At 52.5% G+C, this 21,561-nt stretch overlaps 1 protein-coding gene across 5 annotated transcripts; it reads left to right on the top strand.

Annotated features, from left to right (window-relative positions):
• The first annotated feature begins 3,269 nt into the window (after nt 1–3,269).
• LOC128338344 (claudin-16-like) lies at nt 3,270–21,283 on the top strand. Of its 5 annotated transcripts, none has more exons than XM_053280602.1 (6): nt 3,270–4,127; nt 6,378–6,575; nt 13,622–13,748; nt 16,195–16,356; nt 17,605–17,669; nt 19,805–21,283. In XM_053280602.1, the coding sequence occupies exons 2-6, from the start codon at nt 6,558–6,560 to the stop codon at nt 19,997–19,999; spliced, it is 567 nt and encodes a 188-aa protein (XP_053136577.1). In that variant the 5' UTR covers nt 3,270–4,127; nt 6,378–6,557; the 3' UTR covers nt 20,000–21,283. The 5 variants fall into 5 exon arrangements, with proteins under 5 accessions (XP_053136577.1, XP_053136576.1, XP_053136578.1 ...); XM_053280601.1 differs by having other exon boundaries at nt 3,270–4,140; XM_053280603.1 differs by lacking the exon at nt 3,270–4,127 and adding an exon at nt 4,416–4,543.
• Nucleotides 21,284–21,561: the final 278 nt, after the last annotated feature.

Below are 21,561 nucleotides of genomic sequence, written 5' to 3'. Positions count from 1 at the left end.
GGGCGTGCATGGGGGCTTAAGGACAACAATGCACCTCCTCCCCCAACAATATCACCCCCCCAAACCACCTCCCCTCCCTTTTGCCGCAATGTTAGTTATCTGGGTTGATGGGCTGTGTGGATGTGTGGGTCCCCCTATTTTTTATCGGGAGGGGTGCTAAGCAGCGTTGGTGATTCTAAGAGAGAGGGGCTCTCTGGTCGCCTCCTTCTTCCCGCCCCGTCGAGGACCCAAGACCATTAAATACACTGTCCCGCTCTGGAGAGGTAAGCTTTGGGTCCCAGCCAAAGCGAATGTGTGCAGGATGGAGTCGGGGCGCTTGGTCATAGAAGAATGGAAGGCCTGGGGCAACCTGGGGGGGGGGGGGCGGGGAGACGGACCCTGTGAGCCAAAGCGTAGAAAGGGAAGGATCTCGTCTCCCTGAAGCCCTCCAGAAAGTCAGGTAAGTTGAGCTGAAGGAATCCGCAAGCAGAGGTTTGGGGAGGAAGACGAGAAAGAGTTCAAACTTAACTTTAACCCTGAGGCGTATTGGACTGTGAGGTGTCTGGGGAAACCTCCGACTTCAGAATCCTCCTTAAAATTCACGTTTCGGTGAGCCTTGGGGTCCTCAGCTCGTTGGGTCCCGTCCCGCAAAGACACTTGAGGGGCTCCTTCTTCTGTCTCCATCTTTCTTCCCTTACCCCCTCGATGAATTTTTGACTGTAAGCTTTCTGGGGCCGGGGCTTTGTCGCTACTCTGAAATGCGTTATGCTAGAGATTTGGTGCTAGAGGGGGCCATATTATTAAGCACCGTTCTAAACCAGCCACCCGGTTTAAGGTGGTATACACGGGTCTCCATCTCTCTCCTTGGTTTATCCTCACAGAACACCCCTGTGAGGTAGGCTACGCTGAGAAATAAACGGGTCTCCTCAGTCAGTACTCCTATTATAGAACTCTGCCAAGAAAGGGGGTGGCGGTGAAGAAAACATTTCTATTCTGTTGCTGCAGGATACTATTCCAAATTCTGTTCTGGCGCTGCAGCATTCTCTCGCGGGTCTCCTCAGAAGTAAGGGCCACTCAGTTCAGTGGGCCTTATTCCCGATTTAAGAGTGTTTGCAGCTTTATGCACATCTAAACGGAACATTTGACTTAAACTCATCTGAAACCCATTTAATTCTCAACGTTTCCCCCCAGAACCCTGAGCATATTTATTTTCCAAGAGAGTTGACTAGTCAGTCTTCCGGGGCCGATCGCTTGCCCTCTCGGGGAATTCTCCTTCCCAGCTTCGTCCCTTGGATGAGACCCATGACTGTGGAGCTGGTTTGCAACTGTTTTAGTGCAGACATGCCCTGTACAGATGTGGCTCGGACCCCGGCTAGGGTCTTCCTTCTGGGTCACCGCAGCACCTCTTCAACAAGGGCCCTCCCTATCCAGCCCACGGGCAGCCACCGCGAGTCAGACCAAATCAAAGCGCTCCGCTCTCCGGCAGGTTGGAAAAGGGAGCGAGCGCTTGTCGCACGAGCCAGACCCAGCACGTCTTCAGCACGCGTGGGAAGGCAGACAGGTGGCGGCGGCGGCGGCGGCGGCGGGCCCTCGGCACGTGCCGCTCCCGGGCGCAGCTGGTGGCAAGAGGAGGCGGCGGGCGGCACGCGCCAGGCTTCCCCGGAGGTCCAGCCTTCCCAACCCCCCGCCCCCACCGAGGGCCGGCACGCGTCGGAAGCTGCCTCGGCCGACTGGAACTCGACGGGGCCGGCTCAGGTCAGGCTCGAAGGGAGGGAACTGGGAACCAGAAGCAGCAGCGTCCGGCCGGACTGAGCGGGTGCGGAAAGGCGCAGCAGCGCGTTTCGGTTTGGGTGGACGCGCAGGCCGCGAACGGGGGCTCAGACCTCCTCGAAGGAGTTGAAGGCCTTGCTTGGAACGTTTCTGAAGAATAGTCGATACTGCAAGCAAAGAAAGGGCGGGGGGAATCTCTTGCTTTCATGTCCTCCTTCCTGGCTTCCTTGGGCTGCTGCCCGCTGTTGGAAGCGGGAGACTAGACGAGATGAAGCCGTCCTGGTGTGATCAAACAGTAAAGCAGTTATCTCGTGCTAATGCCAAGTCCATTGTGGCTGGGGATGACGGGAGTTGTAGTCCAATATATGTTTGGGGGGGCGGATCCTTTGTTCTAAGGAAAATTCCTTTTAGACGGATCCATGGAGAAAAGGTCTATCAACAGGGCTCTAAACAGGTGTTTAGCTCTGGAACCTGCATTCTGTGCCTGGGCTTGGCTTGGATGAGTGGGGCGTGCCTGACCCCCCCCCCCCCCCGTCGGTTGACTGGCGGTGTGGGAAAGGGACTCCGGCGCTCCGCACTCATCCAGAGAGACATTCTTAGTACTCCACTGGAAAGCCAAGTCCGGGCACAGAATCATATCAGTCTCTGGTACCTTTGGTGGTTAATCCCCGGTATCTGGTATTCTGCCCCTGACCATGGAGGCTCATTAAGCTATCACGTGACGAGAGACCTTTTCTCCACGAATCCGTCTGAAAGGAAGTTTCCTTCGAACAAAGGGTCCCCCTCCCCCAGGCAGCCTTGGGGCCCCAGATGAGGTTGGACTACAACTCCCATCATTCCCGGCCACAATGGCCTTGGCCTTAGAACGCGATAACGGCTGTGCTGTCTGATCACGCCATGGAGGCTTTATCTAGCCTAATATCTCGCTTCCAACAGCAGAGGAGCCACCAGGAGGATGTGAAAGCAAGAGATTCCCCCCTTTCTTTGTCTACAGTATCAGTTGTTCAGAGCTATACTGCCTCTGGACATGGAGGTTCCATGCACGCATCTACCATGGCGTCTTGCCACTGCCAGATGTCTCCTCCAATTCCTTTTGAATATCCATCATCACCCCCCCCCCCGCCTTGTCCTTCCTTGGCCCGCATTTTTTGTCTGCTTGGCTTTGGACACCCCACCCCCCACCACCTCCGCCTCCCCAACGGTATCTTTTAGCACCCCCCTCCCAAACCTAAGCCACGCGGTGTCTCCCCTGGGGCGGGGGGAGAAAGGTGGGGTCTGATGGGGCAGAAGGGAGGGAGGGGCCCTGTCCTCCAGGGTGCTCAACTGCCACGTCTCGCCCGTGCCAGGCGTCACCCCCCTTTCTCCCCCCCCCTCCGCCCAGCTTGGGGGTGGTCTGGGTTGGGGGAGAGGCCCTGGCTCTCCCGCTTGCTAGGCACATGCCTAGCAGAGATTGGCCAGTTCAAAGGAATCATCGCGTGCCTGGCCCATCTGGGAGAGCGGATCCGACCCTGCCTGTGCCCGGCCCGCCCCCCGCCCTACCCAAGATGTTTGGATCTAACTCCCCCCCCCTTTGTTTCCGCAGCAGCTTCTCTGACTCCCGCCCGGCTAGATTTGGGATCTGACCCCACCCCCACCCCAATTCCAAGGAGAGCAGCCCCCAGAGCCCCCGATTCAAACCGCTGCGGTGGGGCGAGAGCAGAGATTATCCTCGGCTGCCCCTCTCTTTGGGGACGCCCCCGCCCAGGTTCAGCCGCTTCCCAAGCTGAGTCGGAGTCAAGAGGCTTTAATAACCGACAGCGGGAGGGAGGGCGGAGGATCGTGCCCCAACAGCAGCGCCTTCCTCGGATTCGGCAAAAGATTCCTTCACAGCGGCACAATCCTCCCCTCTCTCTCTTAACACACACACACACGCACACACAGTTAGCATTCCTAGCACGCCTGGCGACCCCCACAACCAACCGCACACGTGTCCAGGTCAGGAGAAAGCTGAAGAGGGCCCCTGGTGCCGCCCCCGGCGGCCCCCCGCAGAGTCTCTCTCCTCCTAGGGCTCACACGAGCACCCTCAGCCTCAGTCCACCACCTGGCCTCAGGACGCCTCCGCTTCTTCCATTTACACGTGCCCAAGGCCGCCCCGCCTTCCAGTCCCCCACGCAGCGAAGGCAACCTTCTCCGCAGGCCGGCGAGGAATCAGCTGGGAACTTGCGGGAAGGAAGGAGGCAAGCGGGGGAGGGAGGCGGAGGCAGCCGTGGGGACGGGCTGATCGGCCTCTGGGTTCCTCGGAGGCTGGGACCCTGGCAGGCACCCGTGGGCGTGAAGGAGCAGCTGCCCAACAAGGCAAGCCTCCAGCAGATCATCGGCGTTCTGGTTCCGCGGAGAAGGTGAGCGGAGAAGGTGAGCGGGGCGCAGGTCTGGCTGGGTGGATGTCTTCGCTGTGCATGCATCCATCTCCAGATGTTGGAGTGTACACCCAACAACAAGTAATGTGCGAATGGGACAAACCCGTAGAGTACACTGGCTTGGCAAAAATGACTGCAGGGGCGTAGCAAGGTTGGAGTGGGCCCAGAGACAAGATTTTAAGCATAGTAAAATTTATATATATATATATAGAGAGAGAGAGAGAGACCCCTATGTGCCACCATAGAACATCATCCTAAATTATTTTTTTAAAGGTTTTGTAAATTGTGGACAATGCAAATCATTGAATGGTCCTAGAGAAAGACCTGCTGTTCTGGACGCTCCAGGTCTTCACACTCACATCAATTTTGGAGGATGACTACAACGGAAGGAAGCCCGGGTGGGTGAGCGGCTGGGGGAGTCAGTCATGTGACTTGCCTGGGGGGGAAGGCAGTGGGCCCCCAGACAATGGTCTCCCCTTGCCCTATGATAGTGACACCCCTGCACGACTGGCTGCAGTGTTGAGTGTAGGCTTGGTGGTTTCTGCAGGCTGTTTCTGACCCTCGGCTCCACCTTTGCTTCAGGAGGCTTGCCTAATCCCCTCTCCCCTTTTATCCTCACAACAGCCCTGTGAGGGAGGCTAGGCAGGCCCAAAGCCAACCAGGGAGCGCCATACCCCAGCCAGTGGTGAGCTGGACCTGGTGAGGCAGGAGAGAAGGGGACCGTCCACTACACCACACTCCTCCGTGAGTTAATGCAGGGTTGAACTCACCAGCTGTTGCTGGAGTACCACTTCTTACTACAACTTGCCACAGTGGTAGCAACTGGGGGTGATGGGAGTTGTAGTCCAACAAGAGCAGGAGAGTCTCTGGTCGGCCTCTCCTGAGTGAAGGCATCTGCAGAGCAGAGAGCTTCCCGGATAATCCAAGCCCCCCCCCCCACTTAAATGGGATCTTAAGGACCCTGCTGCTAAGGCAGGAGCAGCAGACCAGGGCTGGTTCCTTCTTAGGGGTGGGGTCACAGGCCAGTGGCAGAGCCCCTGTTTGGCATGCAGAAGGTGCCAGGTCCCCCACCTGGTGGCAGCTCCATTTAGGCAGTGCCATCAATGATCCTGGGACACATTTACGCACACAGGAAGCTTGGAAAGGACCTTTGGTCCAGCCAGCTCCATGTTGTCAACACTGACCGGCAGCAGCTTCTGGGAGTCTCTCCCAGCCCTACCAAATAAGGGAGGAGAGCTGGTCTGGTGGTAGCAAGCATGACGTGTCCCCTTAGCTAAGCAGGGTCTGCCCTGGTTGCATTTGAATGGGAGACTAGAAGTGTGAGCACTGGAAGAAATTCCCCTCAGGGGATGGAGCCGCTCTGGGAAGAGCTGAAGGTTCCCAGTTCCCTCCCTGGCAGCATCTCCAACGAGATAGGGCTGGGAGAGAGACTCCTGCCTGCAACCTTGGAGAAGCCGCTGCCAGTCTGTGAAGAAAATACTGAGCTAGGTGGACCAAGGGTCTGACTCAGTATATGGCAACTTCCTATATTCCCTAAGATCTTTCCTGGCTCTGTACTTGAGATCTTTTTAGGAGAGGAAAGCTGGTCTTGTGGTAGCAAGTGTGCCTTGTCCCCTTAGCTAAGCAGGGTCTGCCCTGGTTGCATATGAATGGGAGACTTGAAGAGCCCCTGGTGGCGCAGTGGTAAAACTGCCGCCCTGTAACCAGAAGGTTACAAGTTCGATCCTGACCAGGGGCTCAAGGTTGACGCAGCCTTCCATCCTTCCGAGGTCGGTAAAATGAGTACCCAGAATGTTGGGGGCAATATGCTAAATCATTGTAAACCGCTTAGAGAGCTCTGGCTATAGAGCGGTATATAAATGTAAGTGCTATTGCTATTGCTATTGCTATTGCTATGTGTGAGCACTGGAAGAGATTCCCCTCAGAGGATGGAGCCGCTCTGGGAAGAGCATCTAGGTTCCAAGTTCCCTCCCTGGCAGCATCTCCAAGACAGGGCTGAGAGAGATCCCTGCCTGCAGCCTCGCAGAAGCTGATACAGAATGCTTTTCTGTGGGCCCCTAAGAATCCCTGCGATCCCATCTGCCTGCAGCCAAGCACACCTCATACAAAGCTGCAAGTTACAAAAAGTGGAGGAAACCAACAACCCACAAACGTTACCAGTTACAGTTATTTGGACATGATTCACATTATAAATGTATTTAAAATGTGTACATCCTTTTATCTTCTCTTTAGAATACTCTCTGAAGAAAGGAAAACCTATGTTTCTGAAAGGCATCTAAGAAGATAAAAGATTGCCTTCTTCCTGGATCAGGCCGTGCCGGATGCATCCAGCCCTGTTACCCAGATGCCACCAAGAAGTTCACAAAGAGGCGTTAAAGGCAATGGCCTCCCTCATCCTGTGGTTTGTGCCCAATGCCAGTTAATTCAAAGGTATACTCTTTCTGGTTCTACTTAGCCATCATGCCTAGGAGCCACTGACAGAGAGCTCCTCTCCCTCCATGAATTTGTCTGAATCCCCTTTCAAAACCATCTAGGTTTTGTGGGTACTATCACACCCTCCTGGCAGCAAAATCTCTAGCACAATCATAGGAACATCAGAAGCTGCCTTTTACTGAGTCAGACCCTTGGTCCACCTAGCTCAGTGTTGTCTTCACAGACTGGCAGCGGCTTCTCCAAGGCTGCAGGCAGGAGTCTCTCTCCCACCCTATCTTGTTGGAGATGCTGCCAGGGAGGGAATTGGGAACCTAGATGCTCTCCACCCCTTAAGGGGAATCTCTTCCAATGCTCACACATCAAGTCTCCCATTCATATGCAACCAGGATGAACCCAGTTCAGCAAAGGGGACAAGTCATGCTTGCTTCCACCAGCCCAGCCCTCCTCTCCTATTCATGTGTTGTCTGGAGAAGGGCTTCCTTTTGCCCATCCTGTTTCTGCTGCCCACCCATTTCATTGAGATGCCCCTCTGTTCCCTAGACCCCCTTCCATTCTGTTCCTCTTCAGCTAAGAAACCCCTTGGAGTTCTTCTTAGCCGAAACCACCAGGCCCTGCAAAACCCAGAGTTTTAGAGAACACCCCTAAATCCTAGAGTCAGAACTTTTGTAGAACAGCTACTAATAATAAATATAAATATTAGTAATAGTAGAAATCCAAACTTGAACATCCCCAAGAGACGGCTGTCCAGCTTCTGCTTGAAGACCTCCAGCAAGGGAGAATCCACCACCCCTCTAGGCAATTTACTCCGTGGTCAAACTGCTCTTCCCGCAGAGGTTCACCAGGAGTGTGGCGCCATCTGTGGCTGCTAAGACAGCCTCAGATTGTGCTTTTTATAAATGGGGAGTCCCGGTACCTGAGTGTGTTATATCTATAACAACAGCAACAACCTTGACAATAAAATTCAGCCATCCCAGGTCCTTGGGAAGGACCCGATGTCTGGATAAAACAAACCCGTCAATCACACCTGTCTGACTGTGTAAATAAATAAATAAATAATAATAATATAATAGCGACCCTGACAGAGAGCAGTTTATTTTCTGTTTCCAGCGTCCAGTTCTCTTCTTGGGAGTGGGGCCGCCTGGCCATCCTTCACTGGATTTAAGGCCTGGGAGAAAAGCCGGCGCTTGGGAGCTTCTCTGAAAGCCAAGCATGTGCTGGGGCTTGTCCAGGGACAGCTGGTTATCTGTCCCCGAAGGACCATTATCGTTTTAATCTCGATGCTGTTACAATGGAGACGCATGCTCGCCCCCTGCCCGCAACTTGCCCCTGACAGCAGGCTGCTGCTGGAACTGACATGAATCTGTGGGATACATGGAAGCGGCACGTGTCACCTCCAGCTCGCTTGTCTAACTGCCGGGTCAAGAGGAGAGCGGCAGTGAGAGAGGCGGCCTGTGTCTGGTGGGTAACGGTAACGCAGCCCGGTTGCAGGCTTCGGGTGAGGTGTGCTTGGCTGCAGGCAGATGGGATCGCCGGGATTCTGAGGGGCCCACAGAAAAGCGGACAGTATCAGCCTGGAGCATAGACAGACCTGCTGTATACCGAGTCAGACCCTTGGTCCATCTAGCTCAGTATTGTCTACACAGACTGGCAGCAGCGACTCCAAAGTTGCAGGCAGGAATCTCTCTCAGCCCTATCTGGAGATGCTGCCAGGGAGGGAACCTAGGACCTTCTGCTCTTCCCAGAGTGGCCCCATTATCCCCTAAGGGAAATATCTTACAGTGTGGACACCTGTAGCCTCCCATTCAAATACAAATCAGGGTGGATCCTGCTTAGCCAAGGGGACAATTCATGCTTGCTGCCACAAGGCCAGTCTCCTCCCTAGAGGTCCTTTCTTTTAATCAAGGATGCTTTCCAGCATACAGACCCCTTTCTGTCTCGCAAAGCGGAATTCCAGATGCTTACAGTGTGCAGAATGAAACATCCTGTGATGCATTAGTCACGGTGACCCTCCAAGCTGGAGCTCCATTCACAGGCCAGGTCATAATCCTTTCCTACCTGGACCGTTGGGGCCACTGGGAAGAAGTGGAAACTAGAGGCAGGTTGCGCTCAGACTGGATAGAAACACTCCAGACCAGAGTCCAGCATGCCTCTCCCTGCTCTAAAACTCCCTGCTATCTCCCATCAGTCTGGGGAGCTGGTTACTGAAGGAGGCTGTTCCTCTCTCTTCTTGGAGATGCTGGAGCTTTAACCAGGAGTCTCTGGGACTCAGCCCAGGGAGTTCCCTAGGGCAGTCTGTGCCCTGGCCTTTTAGGGAACAGGGCTGTGCAATATTGACCGATCTGTCTGGCTGTCATGACCCCATAGGAACACAGGAAGCTGCCATATACTGAGTCAGACCCTTGGTCCATCTAGCTCAGTATGGTCTACACAGACTGGCAGCGGCTTCTCCAAGGTTGCTGGATCCTGGAACCCCACCAAGTGGCGGGTAGAGTGGAGAGTCTGGGAGAGGAGTCAGATCTGGAGGCATCTCAAACCCAGGCAGCCAGTGGCAGCATATCATTAGGGACCCTCGCAATGGAGGAACTGGTCAACATACCCAGTTAATTTGGTAATTAAAGTACCAAATCCAGTCAAAAAGATCTGGTAGACTGTGTGTAAATAGCATAATAATAATGATAGTTAACTTTATTTGTTAGTCACCCCATAACAAATTATTCTCTGGGCAGTTCACAACAACACAACAGTTGTTGGGTTTTTAAAAAAAAACCACACACACACACACACACACACACACACACACACACACAAAACACATTAAACGAGGCAAGCGAATTGCAACATAAAAGAGAGAATACAAAATGCAATACCAAACATTGTAGAAACCTTTTTTAAAAGCCTGAGTGAACAGGGAGGGCTTTTACCTGGTGTCTCAAAGGACAAAGTGACAACGTCAGGTGAGCCTCACTAGGGAGGCAATTCTACATGATTGCACTCATACGGCCCATCCTAACAAGCGGGGGTGGGTGGGGGGGCAGGGCATCAAAAGAGTCAGCTGGTGTCGCTTCTCCCTCTCCCCCCCCGCCTGAGAGCCATGCTGTCTGCAGGATCGCCATTCATCAGGTACAGCTGCATGGCACCTGATGGATTGCCAGCCTGCAGGCAGCACAGGAGAGACAGGAGCCACCCAAGCTGCCTCCTTGGGCACCCCTCTGGTTCCTTAGGATGAGCTGCAACTGAAGCCAGACTAGTCCTAACTGGCTTCAGTCTCATTAGGACCAGTTTATTAATGGGAAGAGCAGTTTGACCATGGAGTAAATTGCCTAGAGGGGTGGTGGATTCTCCCTTGATGGAGGTCTTCAAGCAGAAGCTGGACAACCATCTCTTGGGGATGTTCTAGTTTGGGTTTCTACTATTACTAATATTTCTATTTATTATTAGTAGCTTTTCTACAAAAGTTCTGACTAGGATTCAGGGGTGTTCTCTAAAACTCTGGGTTTTGAGAGACACCCCCACTCCCCAATACTGTTTTTCCATGCAGTGTTCAGCCCCACCTTGTGGCCAGAGGGCATCACGACATCTAAGAACACCCTGCCCAGAAATGCTTTAACATCAAGACTGGTTAAGGCTTGAATTAATCAGTTCAATTAATCTTTATGAACAACTCACCTGAGTTTTAATTGACTAGCGTTTGCATGTGAACAGCCCCTGCCCCCCTGTCATGCTTTAAAACTAAACAACAGTCCAAGAAGAACATGTCCTTGAGTTCAGTGGCCCCACAGACTGCCTTCATCTGCTGATGCCTCTTTTGGGTGAAGGCAGAAGGACGACTCTGTGGCCAGCTGCCACTCCTGCTCCTAATGCAAAAGAAAGACGGAGGGGGGAGGCAGATGCCGGAGATCTGGGGCACCCATGCAAAGACCGCGGCCTGTGCCCCATAGCCTCCCCACCCAACAACACTCCCGGGCGAGCGGCTGCCAGGGGTGGGGGTGGGGAGTTCTTCAGCTGTGACACCCTGTTTGCCCAAACCACTCCCTAAGGAGACCCGCCTGGCCCCTTCGCGGCTAACTTTTAGGGGTCTGGTGAAGAAGACCCTTGTGGTTCTCCTCCCAGGCATTTCCGTGCTCAGTCAGTGGGCTATATGATGTCTGGTTTAAAGGCTAGCATGCGCTTGCTGGTTAACGTTAAATTATGGGGAAGCTCCATTCAGCCGACGATTTGTTGCCCCTTCTCTGCTCTGTCGCCTCACTGCTCTTTTTAGCTGTTGTGGTGGTGAGTCACAATTTTGATCTGTGCTGTGTTGTCCTTTGAGACGCACCATCCTGATATCTTTGGTGGAGGGTGGCACAGACATCTTTTAGAGTGGGGGTAGGCAACTTTCGCTTGCTGGCTGTTGCTGAACTACAGCTCCCATCATCCCCAGCCACTGGGGATGATGGGAGTTGTAGTTCAGCAACAACTGGAGAGCCACAGTTGCCTACCCCGGTTTCAGAGGAAGATGGGGCCATAACTCAGTGGAAGAGCATCTGCTAGGCATGCAGAAGGGTTCCACCTCTGGCAGCATCTCCAGGTAGGCCTGGGAAGGACGCTTGCCTGAAACCTTGGAGAGCTGCTGCCAGTCAGAGTATAGACCAGGGCTGTTCAGTTCCGGCCCCCCTGCAGATGTTGGCCCGCAACTCCCACAATCCCTGGCCATTGGCCACTGTGGCTGGGGATTATGGGAGTTGTAGTCCAAAAACAGCAGGGCGGGGGACTCCGATGAGCCGGCCTGGTATAGACTGAGCTGGAGAGACCGAGGGCCGCCTGACTCATCAGCTTCCAGTGAAGAGGGAAAGCATGCTTCCTCCGAGGAGGCAGAAGGCATTTCCAGAGGGGAGGAGGCAGTGGGACTCTGGGGCCGCCGAAGCAGACGTCTGACCATCTTTGAAGGGCTGTGAGAGTCTCTCCACTGGCTGGGGTGGGGATGGCCGTGGAGCAGCAGCCTCTTTCTCGGAAGGGGCCTCTTCAGCCCCTTCCCCGCCCCCCAAGCCATTCCTCCTGGAAACAAGACCTGAGTATCCGCCTGGCCTCCCGGAGCACGAAAGGAACCCAGCAGGACTCAGGAGCTGCCGGCTGCCTCTTCCGTTCCGCCTGACATTTCAGCCTCCCTGAACTCTGCAGGCTGCCGGGTAATCTTGGACTCCAGCCCTCCCATTTCATCCCAAGTCGCCGTCATCTTCTGGGTCCCCAGGCCAGGCCCAAGAGGGTCTCTCCAGCGTCCGGGCTCAGGCCGAGCCGTGGCAGAGGGAGTACCTGGTGCGTCTTCTCCCAGGCTGGGCTGGAGAACAGCCCGGGGCAGAGGAGGAGGACACCGCTGGAGCCCAGACGGGACGGCTGCTGGCTCCGTGGGGCCTTAGGCCCTCCGACAAGCTCTCCGGCGATGGGCACCGCTTCCAGCCTCATCGCCATTTTCTCGGGGGCCTTGTCTTTGGTCTGCACGGTGGGTTCTCTCTGCACAGACTGCTGGCAGGTAACCAGGCGACTCTGTCCTCCTCTTCATCATCACTCTTTGAAAAGGGCCGCTGTAGTCCAGGTGGGAGGAAACTGCTGGGGGGTTCCAGGGATCAGGCAAACACTCCAGTCCCCCTATTGACCGGGGACAGGCTGTATTTTCTGGCCATTTCCCTGATCAACAGCTGGCCCCTGTTGTGGGTTTGCTCTTGAGGACACCTTGCGGGCACTTTGTTAGGCTGAGTTGCCGACGTGGGGGGAAGAAGAGCTGGTCTTGTGGTAGCAAGCATGACATGCCCCCTTTGCTAAGCAGGGTCTGCCTTGGTTTGCATTTGGATGGGTGAGTGCTATAAGATGTTCCCCTTAGGCGATGGGACCGTAGCCCAGTGGCAGAGCATCTGCTTGGCATGCAGAAGGTCCCCGGTTCATTCCCTGGCAGCATCTCCAGGTAGGGCTGGGAGAGAGACTCCTGCCTGAAGCCTTGGAGAAGCTGCTGCCAGTCAGTGTAGAGACTGAGATAGATGGGTTAAGGGTCTGATTCGGAAGGCAGCTTCCTATGTCACAGCAGTGTGTGAGAGAGAGGGGGAGAGGGAGAGAGAACACTGGGAATTACAGCTGTGTGCCTACTTGACTTTTATCTGCCTTTTCTGTACAAAACTGTGGATAATGGGGCTTTTTGTTCTCCCAGAAAGGAGGAAAAGAGCTGCTGAGTGTAAGGAGAGCTGGTGGGAATTCCCAACCATTTCCCCATAAGAATCCCAAACTAACCAACCAACATCAAGCAAGATAGTGTGGCTGTTATCCACAGAGTTCTTCTGAGCGGTGGGGTGGCTCCCCAGAGACGCTAGCCCTGCACACACCTTCTCTTCCACACCTTGCATTCAGTGCACATACAGCCATCCACTTCCCACCTGCATTTGAGGGGTCCACTTTTGCAATCAAGAGTCTCTCACGCAAAAAGCGGTGCGTGTGGACCGACCCCAGGATGCACATACAACATCACAAGGAAGTTCACACACCACCGCTAGGAGGGCAGAGCGAGCCTCATGCCCAGCTCTGGGCGCTGGACACACTCTCGGTCTTTGATCATGTGCTGCCAGCAAAAACCTAGCTGGGTGGGAGGGAGGAGTCCTCTGTGAGGTCGGAGTTGTGCAGGCAGGATGGTGCGTCCTACTAACTTCCACAGAGCAGGAAGGCCCTCTCTTGCAGACAGTCACTCACTCCCGCACCCGCCTTCTCGCCAGATGTTAGCTGGCACTGAGTTGAAAACCAGGAGTGCACAATGCAGCTTCTGGAGCTGGGCAGGGCGCTTGTGTGAACCCTTTCCAGCCTAAAGAAGACTTGTGTCATCTCAGAATCGTCGAGTTCAACACTGCCCGGAGTCTTCTTGACTAGAGAGGACCAGCGGAGTGATTATGGTTCATGCTCTTCGTCACTCCGATAGGCCCCTTCAACCAGCGCCCAGCTGCTTTCAGTCGTGCTGGGGTGAACAAGCTCTCTTGCGTTGGGGTGCTCTGAACTGGGTATTGACTGTGGCTCCCTCCTTTCTCTGTCAGGTGAACAGTAAGGGCTCCGTGGTGCTCAGCGTGCGCTGCCGTGGCCTGTGGGGTGAATGTGTGTGGGATAAATTTGTCAAGCTCTGGACCTGCGATGTCTTCAGCTCTTACCTCAATCCACATCCTGGTAAGCCTCCCATTTGCCCCTTCAATCAGTAGGGCTTTTGGCTCAGAACCTGGTAGGTGCACATTTTGTCCAATCAAGATAAACAGTGCTGGGAAGGGGAGGTTCAGGAAGGAAAGGGCCGTGGGCCTCTCTGGGAATGACCACCTCATGCTTTTCTCCCTCATTCGTGTGAATTATTGCCATCAATTCCTCCTATAGGGCAGGGAGTCTCAAATGTGGGGTCCCCAGATTTTGGTGAACGACAACTTTATTATTATCTTTTACATTTATATTCTTATTTGGTCGTTGACTGTAAATAAATGAGTTAAGGTCGGTAAAATGAGTACCCAGAATGTTGGGGGGCAATATGCTAAATCACTGTAAACTGCTTAGAGAGCTTCCAGCTATAGAGCGGTATATAAATGTAAGCGCTATTGCTATTGCTATTATGTTACATTTATATTCTGCTCTTCCTCCAAGGAGCCCAGAGCGGTGGGATACAATCTCTAAATGTCTACAGTGTCTAATGGTGGGTCCACAACGGCTAAAGCCTGGCATTGCTGGGAGCTGTCTTCCGATACATCTGGGGACCCAAGTTTGAGAACTCCTTCTGTAGGGGCCGTTTGGAATCCTTGCTATAGGGACAGATTCGGGAACTGGGAAGAGGTGCCTTGGTGTGGCGTCCTGGGTACTGGCCAATCTGTGCTATCCGCCATCAGCTTGTCCTGCAAACTTGCAGAATCGTTATTTTTGCCTTGGAGCTCTGCCCTGGAGATGAAAAGGTACCTGGCAAGCGTGTGTCCAAAGAGGTCCTCTGCTCAGGAAATGTTTGCTGGACTAGGTCTGGGAAGGCTCTACTCAACCATGTAGTTTACTGGTTGGTCCTGGACCAGTCACTCTCTCCTCGCCTAGCCTACCCCACAGGGTTGTTGTGAGAATAAAATGGATGGGGGCAAAGAGACCAAATGTGAGCCCCTTGGAAGAAAGGCAAGATAAAAATATAATAAACAATCACCTTGAGGACAACAGTTGTACAAGATACAGACGCAGTACCATGACTTTCCAGGGGAAGGAGCCCAAGACCAGGTGAAACCAGAGTGGGTTGGCATCAGGTGTGGTGTCCCAGGTGATGGTTTCTGAGCCCAGCGTGTGGTCCCTTGGTAAAAGGAAACCCTCCTCTCCCTTCCTTTTCTAGGCTTATGGCTTGCCACAGTATCCAGGGCCGCAGGAGATAAAAGCCTGCTTTGTTGGAGGTCTGGAAATGGATTCCTTCCCCTAAAGAGATGCATGTAGATATTTCACAAAACTATTCTCTGAGTCCTCTGCCCTATGGCCCTGCATCCTTTCCCGCATTGTGCTACACACACACACCCCATCAGAAGAGAAGAAAAGGGGCTACTGTCCCCCCAATCCGCTCTGTGTGGAATCACCACCACAGGATGTTGTAAGGTCCAAGAGAAGCTTTTTTTTTTAATTAAAACAAAAAGGTTAACCAAATATTATAAACACAAAAGAGTGGAAGTACCCAGAAAAAGATGCGATACAATTTAAAAAGCAATGAGTATAAGAATGTAAAGTTTTAATACAGTCTTTTATGAATTTGTACTTATTTTTGATATGATTAATCAATTTGTAAACCGCCCACTACCGAAGTCTCTAGGTGGCTTGCAGCATAAAACTAAGAATTTAACAGCTAAAACATAGCAAAGCTTTTTCAATGACCTTATTTAATGCTCAATACATGTTAAAAGTTTAAAAGTTTAAAAACATTCAAAAATTTAAAACTTAAAAACTAAACCACAGATTATGCGCTGTGTGAAAAAGTATTTCCTCTTCTCAGTCCTAAACTTTCCAAGCTTCAGTTTCATGGGTTGACCCCTGGTTCTGGAGTGGTGAGAGAGGGAGAGAAATTTCTCGCTGTCCACCCTCTGCACTCCATGCATAATTTTATCGAGATGTGTCTCGAGCGGTTTCCTAAAAGCCAACAGGAGTGGACCAGCTCTAAGCTCAGCATCCGACCTTCCCTCAGAGAAGCAGGTATGACCTCAACCAGGCCGTCTCCAACAATCTCTCCCTGCTTGGCGATAGAAGCCATGTTGGACAAGGGTCAAAACTTTGCATTGTTAGTACTCATTGCGTCTGTATTTCTAACCCAATATGAGGACATACTGACGAACATGGGCCTTGAAAGGTCAGGGAGGGGAAGGCAGCTAGAGGGTGGGGCTAGTCTGCCCCTGAGGTGCTGAGTGACTGCATCGGGGCGACCCTTTCATGAGGCGAGGCGGTCGCCTCAAGAAGCAGGCTATCAGAGCACCTGCAGGGCAGCAAGATGCTCCCTGCCACAGGGATCCTCAGCTGTTCTGACTACAGTGCCCATCATCCACAGCTGCAGTGGCCTTTGGCTGGGGGTGATGGGAGTTGTAGTCAACCATCTCCTGGAGCTTGGCCTGTTGGTCTCTTTCTTCAGCAGCCATCGTTGTCACCAGAGCCTCCCTCATCACAGCAGCCATCACCAGCGCCGGCGCCTTCCTCTGCCTCTTGATGGGATGCCGGCACTTCGGGGGCTGCCAGGAGCCCCCCAGCAAGCGGCGCTGTCTCTGGCTCTCTGTGGGATTCTACCTCTTGGCAGGTACGTCCACTGCTGCCCCTGTCCCTCCTGCTTCAGAAACCAGGTTCACGTGGAGAATTCCTGACCTCAGGCTGAGAGCGATTCCTGACGGTGGCAAATGCAGAAGTGTGGACAAAACACACACAAGCAGCTGTGCACAGAGTTATCGCAACACGCATCCATGTGAGGTTGGCATATGTGGGTTAATCTTTCATTAACTGAAACGTCTTGGCATATTATATTATATTATATTATATTATATTATATTATATTATATTAATTATTATTATTATTTTGATTTCTATACCACCCTTCCAAAAATGGCTCAGGGCGGTTTACACAGAGAAATAACAAACAAATCAGATGGCTCCCTGTCCCCAAAGGGCTCACAATCTAAAAATAAACATAAGACAGACACCAGCAACAGCCACTGGAGGTCCTGTGCTGGGGGTGGATTGGGCCAGTTACTCTCCCCCTGCTAAATACAAGAGAATCACCACATGAAAAAATGTGCCTCTTGGCCCAGTTAGCAGGGGATATGTTGAGAGAGAGAGAGTGTGTATGTGTGTGTGTGTGTATGTGCGTGTATGCACGAACATGCATAAATGTATATGTGATAGAGAGATCTTTACCAACTCTTAGAGGAGCTCACATGTTCTGTGGTTCCATTCCTGTCTGGAAGGAAACAAGTCCAGAGCAGGAACTCAGGCAGAGAAGCAACAAGTAGCCTCCTTTGCAGGCAACGGATTCTGCTGCACTGCTATTTCTAACCCAAAGTGAGGGAATGATCTAACCACACCTAATGAAGGGCATTTCATGCTCCCAGAGGAGGCTGACTAGAAGCGGGTCGATGTGGTGTACTGGCCAAGGGTACGGGGCTAGGAGCAGAGAGACCCAGGCGCAAATCCCTACAGAGCCATGAAGCTCACTGAGTGCCTTGGAGCCAGTCAACCTCTCTTAGCCAAACCTACCTCACAGGTTTGTTATGAGGACACAATAGGGGAGAACTTGTATGCCGCCCTGAGCTCCTTGGAGGAAGCGCTGAAGAGCAATGCAGCTATTGCTGATAGAGCAGATACTCCTACAGAGATGCATCTTCTGTGGATGGGTGCGTTGGGTTCAGAGGAGCCTTTCACTTTGTATTGTCTTTCTTGCTCATCGCATGCTGAGGAATTGAAGCTTAACACGGGGTAGGTGGGTTAGGGGGTATACCCCCGGGTGGGGTGCAGTGGGGAAGGAGAACTCACAGGACTCTTCCTTCCCTTGTAGGCCTTTTGTCCTGTGTCGGAGTAGCCCGATACTGCGTGTACGTGTTCTCCCAGCACCAGTACGAGGTACTGCCCTGGCTTGCTGTCTCTGTTCTGCACCCGCTTTTGTGTCGTTTTGAAACTGTCGTTCCGGTGTTGATGTTTCACAAGCAATATTGGGGGATTGCCTGCAAAGGCTTTGGAGGGCGAGAGACTCGGGCGGCACACAGTCATCCCGGACTGGATGGCTTTGCAGCACGCCGTTCGGGAGGGTCCCCTGCAGACAGCCTCCTTGGGCCGGGGCTGGGCTGGGAGAGGCTGCTGGGATCCTCCCGTCCCTGACAGCGATCTACTCCCTGGGGCAAGGATGGCAGCAGAAGAGGGGAGAGGCCTCGGTGGCACCCTCTTAGCTGGCCCCTTGGTGGAGTCCACGTTTTACATGTCACCGTTGTAGGGTCAAGCAGTGAGATCCATGGCCCGGGAAAGGTGTGCACTGGCCTTGGACTGGGCACATGCACGCCAGTTTCCCATCAGCCCAGCAATTGTGCCTGAGGCCATTAATGTGGACGCATGGGGAGAAAGCAGGCAGGTCTTTCTGTGGCTGCAATGGTGCTTCTCCCAGCTGCTTCCAACAGTGGGGGGGGGGGGAGGTCAGAGTCCATAGCCACAGGCTGCTGCCTGATACCAAGCCAGACCCCTGGTCCATCTAGCTCAGTATTGTCTTCACAGACTGGAAGCCGCTTCAGCGTTTCGGGGGGGAGTCTCTCCCAGCCCTACCTGGAGATGCTGCCAGGGACAGAACCTGGGACCTTCTGCATGCAAAGTGGATGCTCTGCCACTGAACGATGGTCCGGTTCATCGGAAGCACCTGTGCCTTTCATGCAGACTCCGCCCCTGGCATCTCGCGTTAAAAGGCTTTCAGGAGGCAGCTGCAGGACTGGGATGGATCTGTTGACTGGAGAGCCACTGCCGGTCAGAGCAGGCAGACAACATGAGGCTAGATGGACCAAGGCTCTGCTGCCACATATGGGAAGAGTTTCCCAGCTGAGATCCCAGATTTTGTGATCTGGGGGTGGGGAGGGGGTGGGGGGGAGGCTGGAGGAACTGGAGGAGCTGTTGCAGGCTCATGCAAAAATAGCCCAGTGAGAAGCTTGCAAGCAAAGGTCTTGTTACACGTGGAACATAGGAAGCTGCCATACATACTGAGTCAGACCCTTGGTCCATCTGGCTCAGGATTGTCTACACAGACTGGCAGCGGCTTTCCCAAGGTTGCAGGCAGGAGTCTCTCTCTGCCCTGCCTTGGAGATGCTGCCAGGGAGGGAACGGGGAACCTTCAGAAACAGAAGAAGGGCTGACTAAGTTCCTCAGGGGAAGTCCTATGGAAATGAAGTCGCTCCTGAGCAGCACCATTGAGAAACTGAGCCTGGGTGTCAAGCAGGGCCTGTCATATCCCCGAGGGCAGCAGACTCCTGGATGGCCCACCCTGCACGCCTCTGGCCCTCTTGTGCTGACATTTCTCCTTGCGATTGTGGCTGAGAAGGGACAGAACCGGCATCGGTGTGAGCTAGCCCTCCCTCCCCTGGATCTTTCACAAGGAGGCTGGGGCAAGGGCAGGGGGTTCACCTGATGGACCTTGTGAGGCAGATTTTTTGAGGCAGATTTTCTTTTTCAGACTACTAAAATTTTACATTACGATGCTAGGACACTATTATATACAGAGGAATAGTATTTACATTCACAATGTAAATTTAGAATTGCACACAAAAGTACAAAGTTGGCGATAAGGGATATACATACAGAACCAAATAAACATTCACTTAATTGGAGGTGGGACATCAATCGTCTGCTTCCAACATTTGTCCCGTTTTTCTTTTGATAACACATTTGGAGTGGTTCTCTTGAGAGCTAAAGGGGTCTCACTCTGTGCGCTATCCTGATACTTGGTCAGGGGAGGGAGCGGCTGCTCAGTTGCTCTCCACAGCTCTTCAGCACCACCGCTGCAGATGGCCAGAGGGGGGCATTGCAGCCACCAGCTCAGCAGGAGTCAGGTGACTCCGTGGGCCAATGAGGTCCCACCTGGTCCTATAAGCCTCCTGCTGGCCTCTCTTTCTGAGCTACTTGCTTGCGAGATCGCCTGCCCGCTCGCCCCCACCCTGAGTTCCTTGCCTCTCAAGGATTCCTCTGCTTGCCAAATAGACTCTCTCCCATGTGTCTCCTCCTAGGTCTCTCTGCGCATCCCTGGATTCCCGAGCTTTGAGTACGGATACTCCCTGTGGATGGCTGTCGCAGGCAACCTGGCTGCCATCACTGCAGCCATCACTTCATACCACCAAGTTGTACTCAGCAAGGCTCCCGATACAAGCCCAGCCACGGAGCCTGCTGGGAATGGCATCCGGACCACCCACACCTATGTGTGAGGGAGGGGATGTTCTCGCCGTAGTCTGTGGCACTGGAATCAAGGCACCGCTGGCAGATATTAGGGGTTGTTTTATGCATCCGATCTAACAGGTCTTGTGGCTAATTTCATGGGAGGCCTGTGGAAACAAACATAGCATGCTACTTCTTCTGGGCTGGGGCTTGTCCTCACATCCACTGGGACCTTGGAGATGCTCAGAGAAAGCTCATTCTGATGTCAGAAACCAGACTCTGGGCAGCATTAGTGACATGCACACATTTTGGTTGATTACTGCAGGCAAATGTATAGACCCTTGCAATTTAATATACTATTGGAATATATATAGGGGCATAAGAAGCTGCCTCCTACCGAGTCAGACCATTGGGTCATCTAGCTTAGCATTGTCTACTCTGACTGGCAGCAGCTCTCTAAAGTTTGAGGCAGGGGCCTTTCCCAGCCCTACCTGGAGATGCTGCCAGGGATTGATCCTGAGACTTTCTGCATGCCAAGCAGATGCTCTGCCACTGAGCTACGGCCCCTAGGGGTGTGCACGAACCGGTTCGTCGGAGGCCCTTTTACGGGCCTCCGAACCGGTTTGAATGTCTGGCAGTTTGGTATGTATGGGAAACAAACTATGGTATGTTTCCCATAGTCTGGGAGACATCCCAGCGGGGATTCAAACCAGCAACCTCTGGCCATTTCCCAATATTGCCCATTGATCTTAGGACCATCTTCTGGGATGGAACCCAAAGCAAAATGCCACAGACCTGGAGGGAAAGTTCCAAACTGCAGTTCAATGGAAATATAAACAAAACTTTGTATATCCGAAACTTTGTACATGTGTGTGGCAACATATGAGAAATATTAATGATGTAAAAGATTTTGAATCAGTTAAAGGTTACCAAGCTAATCCATTTCAATGATGTTTTCCCGAAGAAAGTTTCTTGGTTTCAAATGTAATCAGCTCAGCTAATAAGAAATAAAAAAGACCGCTCAGATTTTCTTCAGTATTGCTTGATGCATTGCCGTATATATTTGCTCTGGAGTTATTTTCTGCATGTATCCAAACAAACCTCTTTGTTATAATACTGTTTATTCCTGATTATTCATATGTCTTTCCTTGCTGTGTGTTTGTATACTGTGAAATGCAAGTGTTTCAAAACAAAACATGGCAAATATGCAACACAATAAAAATGTTTAGTGTTTCAGTTACGTTCCTAAACATGGCAGACCACATTAGGTTGAAATACTCACAGTTACCATCAGTCATAGAACTGCAGGAGCGTTGTGTTGTATAACCCAGCACCCGCCCTCATTTTAGCCTTGCTTTTGAACATTCTTGTTGTGACCTGAAGTAAGCTGACATTCTATTCAACCATCCAGATTCTGAAGACCTCATAAAATGTCCCCAGAGCAGATCAGACCTGGTTGTGCAGTTTTCCCATGCAAAAAATGAAAGATGGAAAAAGTATTTGCATAGGTTATAATAAATCCCCTTTCTCACACAGTGTTTCTGAAAAGATGGCCTTTTGCACAGGTTTGTCTGGCTCCAGAAGAGAAGTCGAAACACATAATTCAACAGCG

This window comes from Hemicordylus capensis, chromosome 16 (genome assembly GCF_027244095.1).
Source record: "Hemicordylus capensis ecotype Gifberg chromosome 16, rHemCap1.1.pri, whole genome shotgun sequence".
Lineage (NCBI taxonomy): Eukaryota > Metazoa > Chordata > Lepidosauria > Squamata > Cordylidae > Hemicordylus > Hemicordylus capensis.
The sequence above is the reverse complement of the archived record's forward strand: the minus strand, read 5'-3'. Positions and strand labels throughout refer to the sequence as shown.

Bases quoted from the DNA above. Each gene is read 5' to 3' on its own strand.
- LOC128338344 (XM_053280599.1), top strand. From the start codon at position 11,995: ATGGGCACCGCTTCCAGCCTCATCGCCATTTTCTCGGGGGCCTTGTCT. The intron at 13,749-16,194 runs GTAAGCCTCCCA...CTCTTTCTTCAG, and splicing joins TTACCTCAATCCACATCCTG to CAGCCATCGTTGTCACCAGA. The intron at 16,357-17,604 runs GTACGTCCACTG...CTTCCCTTGTAG, and splicing joins GGGATTCTACCTCTTGGCAG to GCCTTTTGTCCTGTGTCGGA.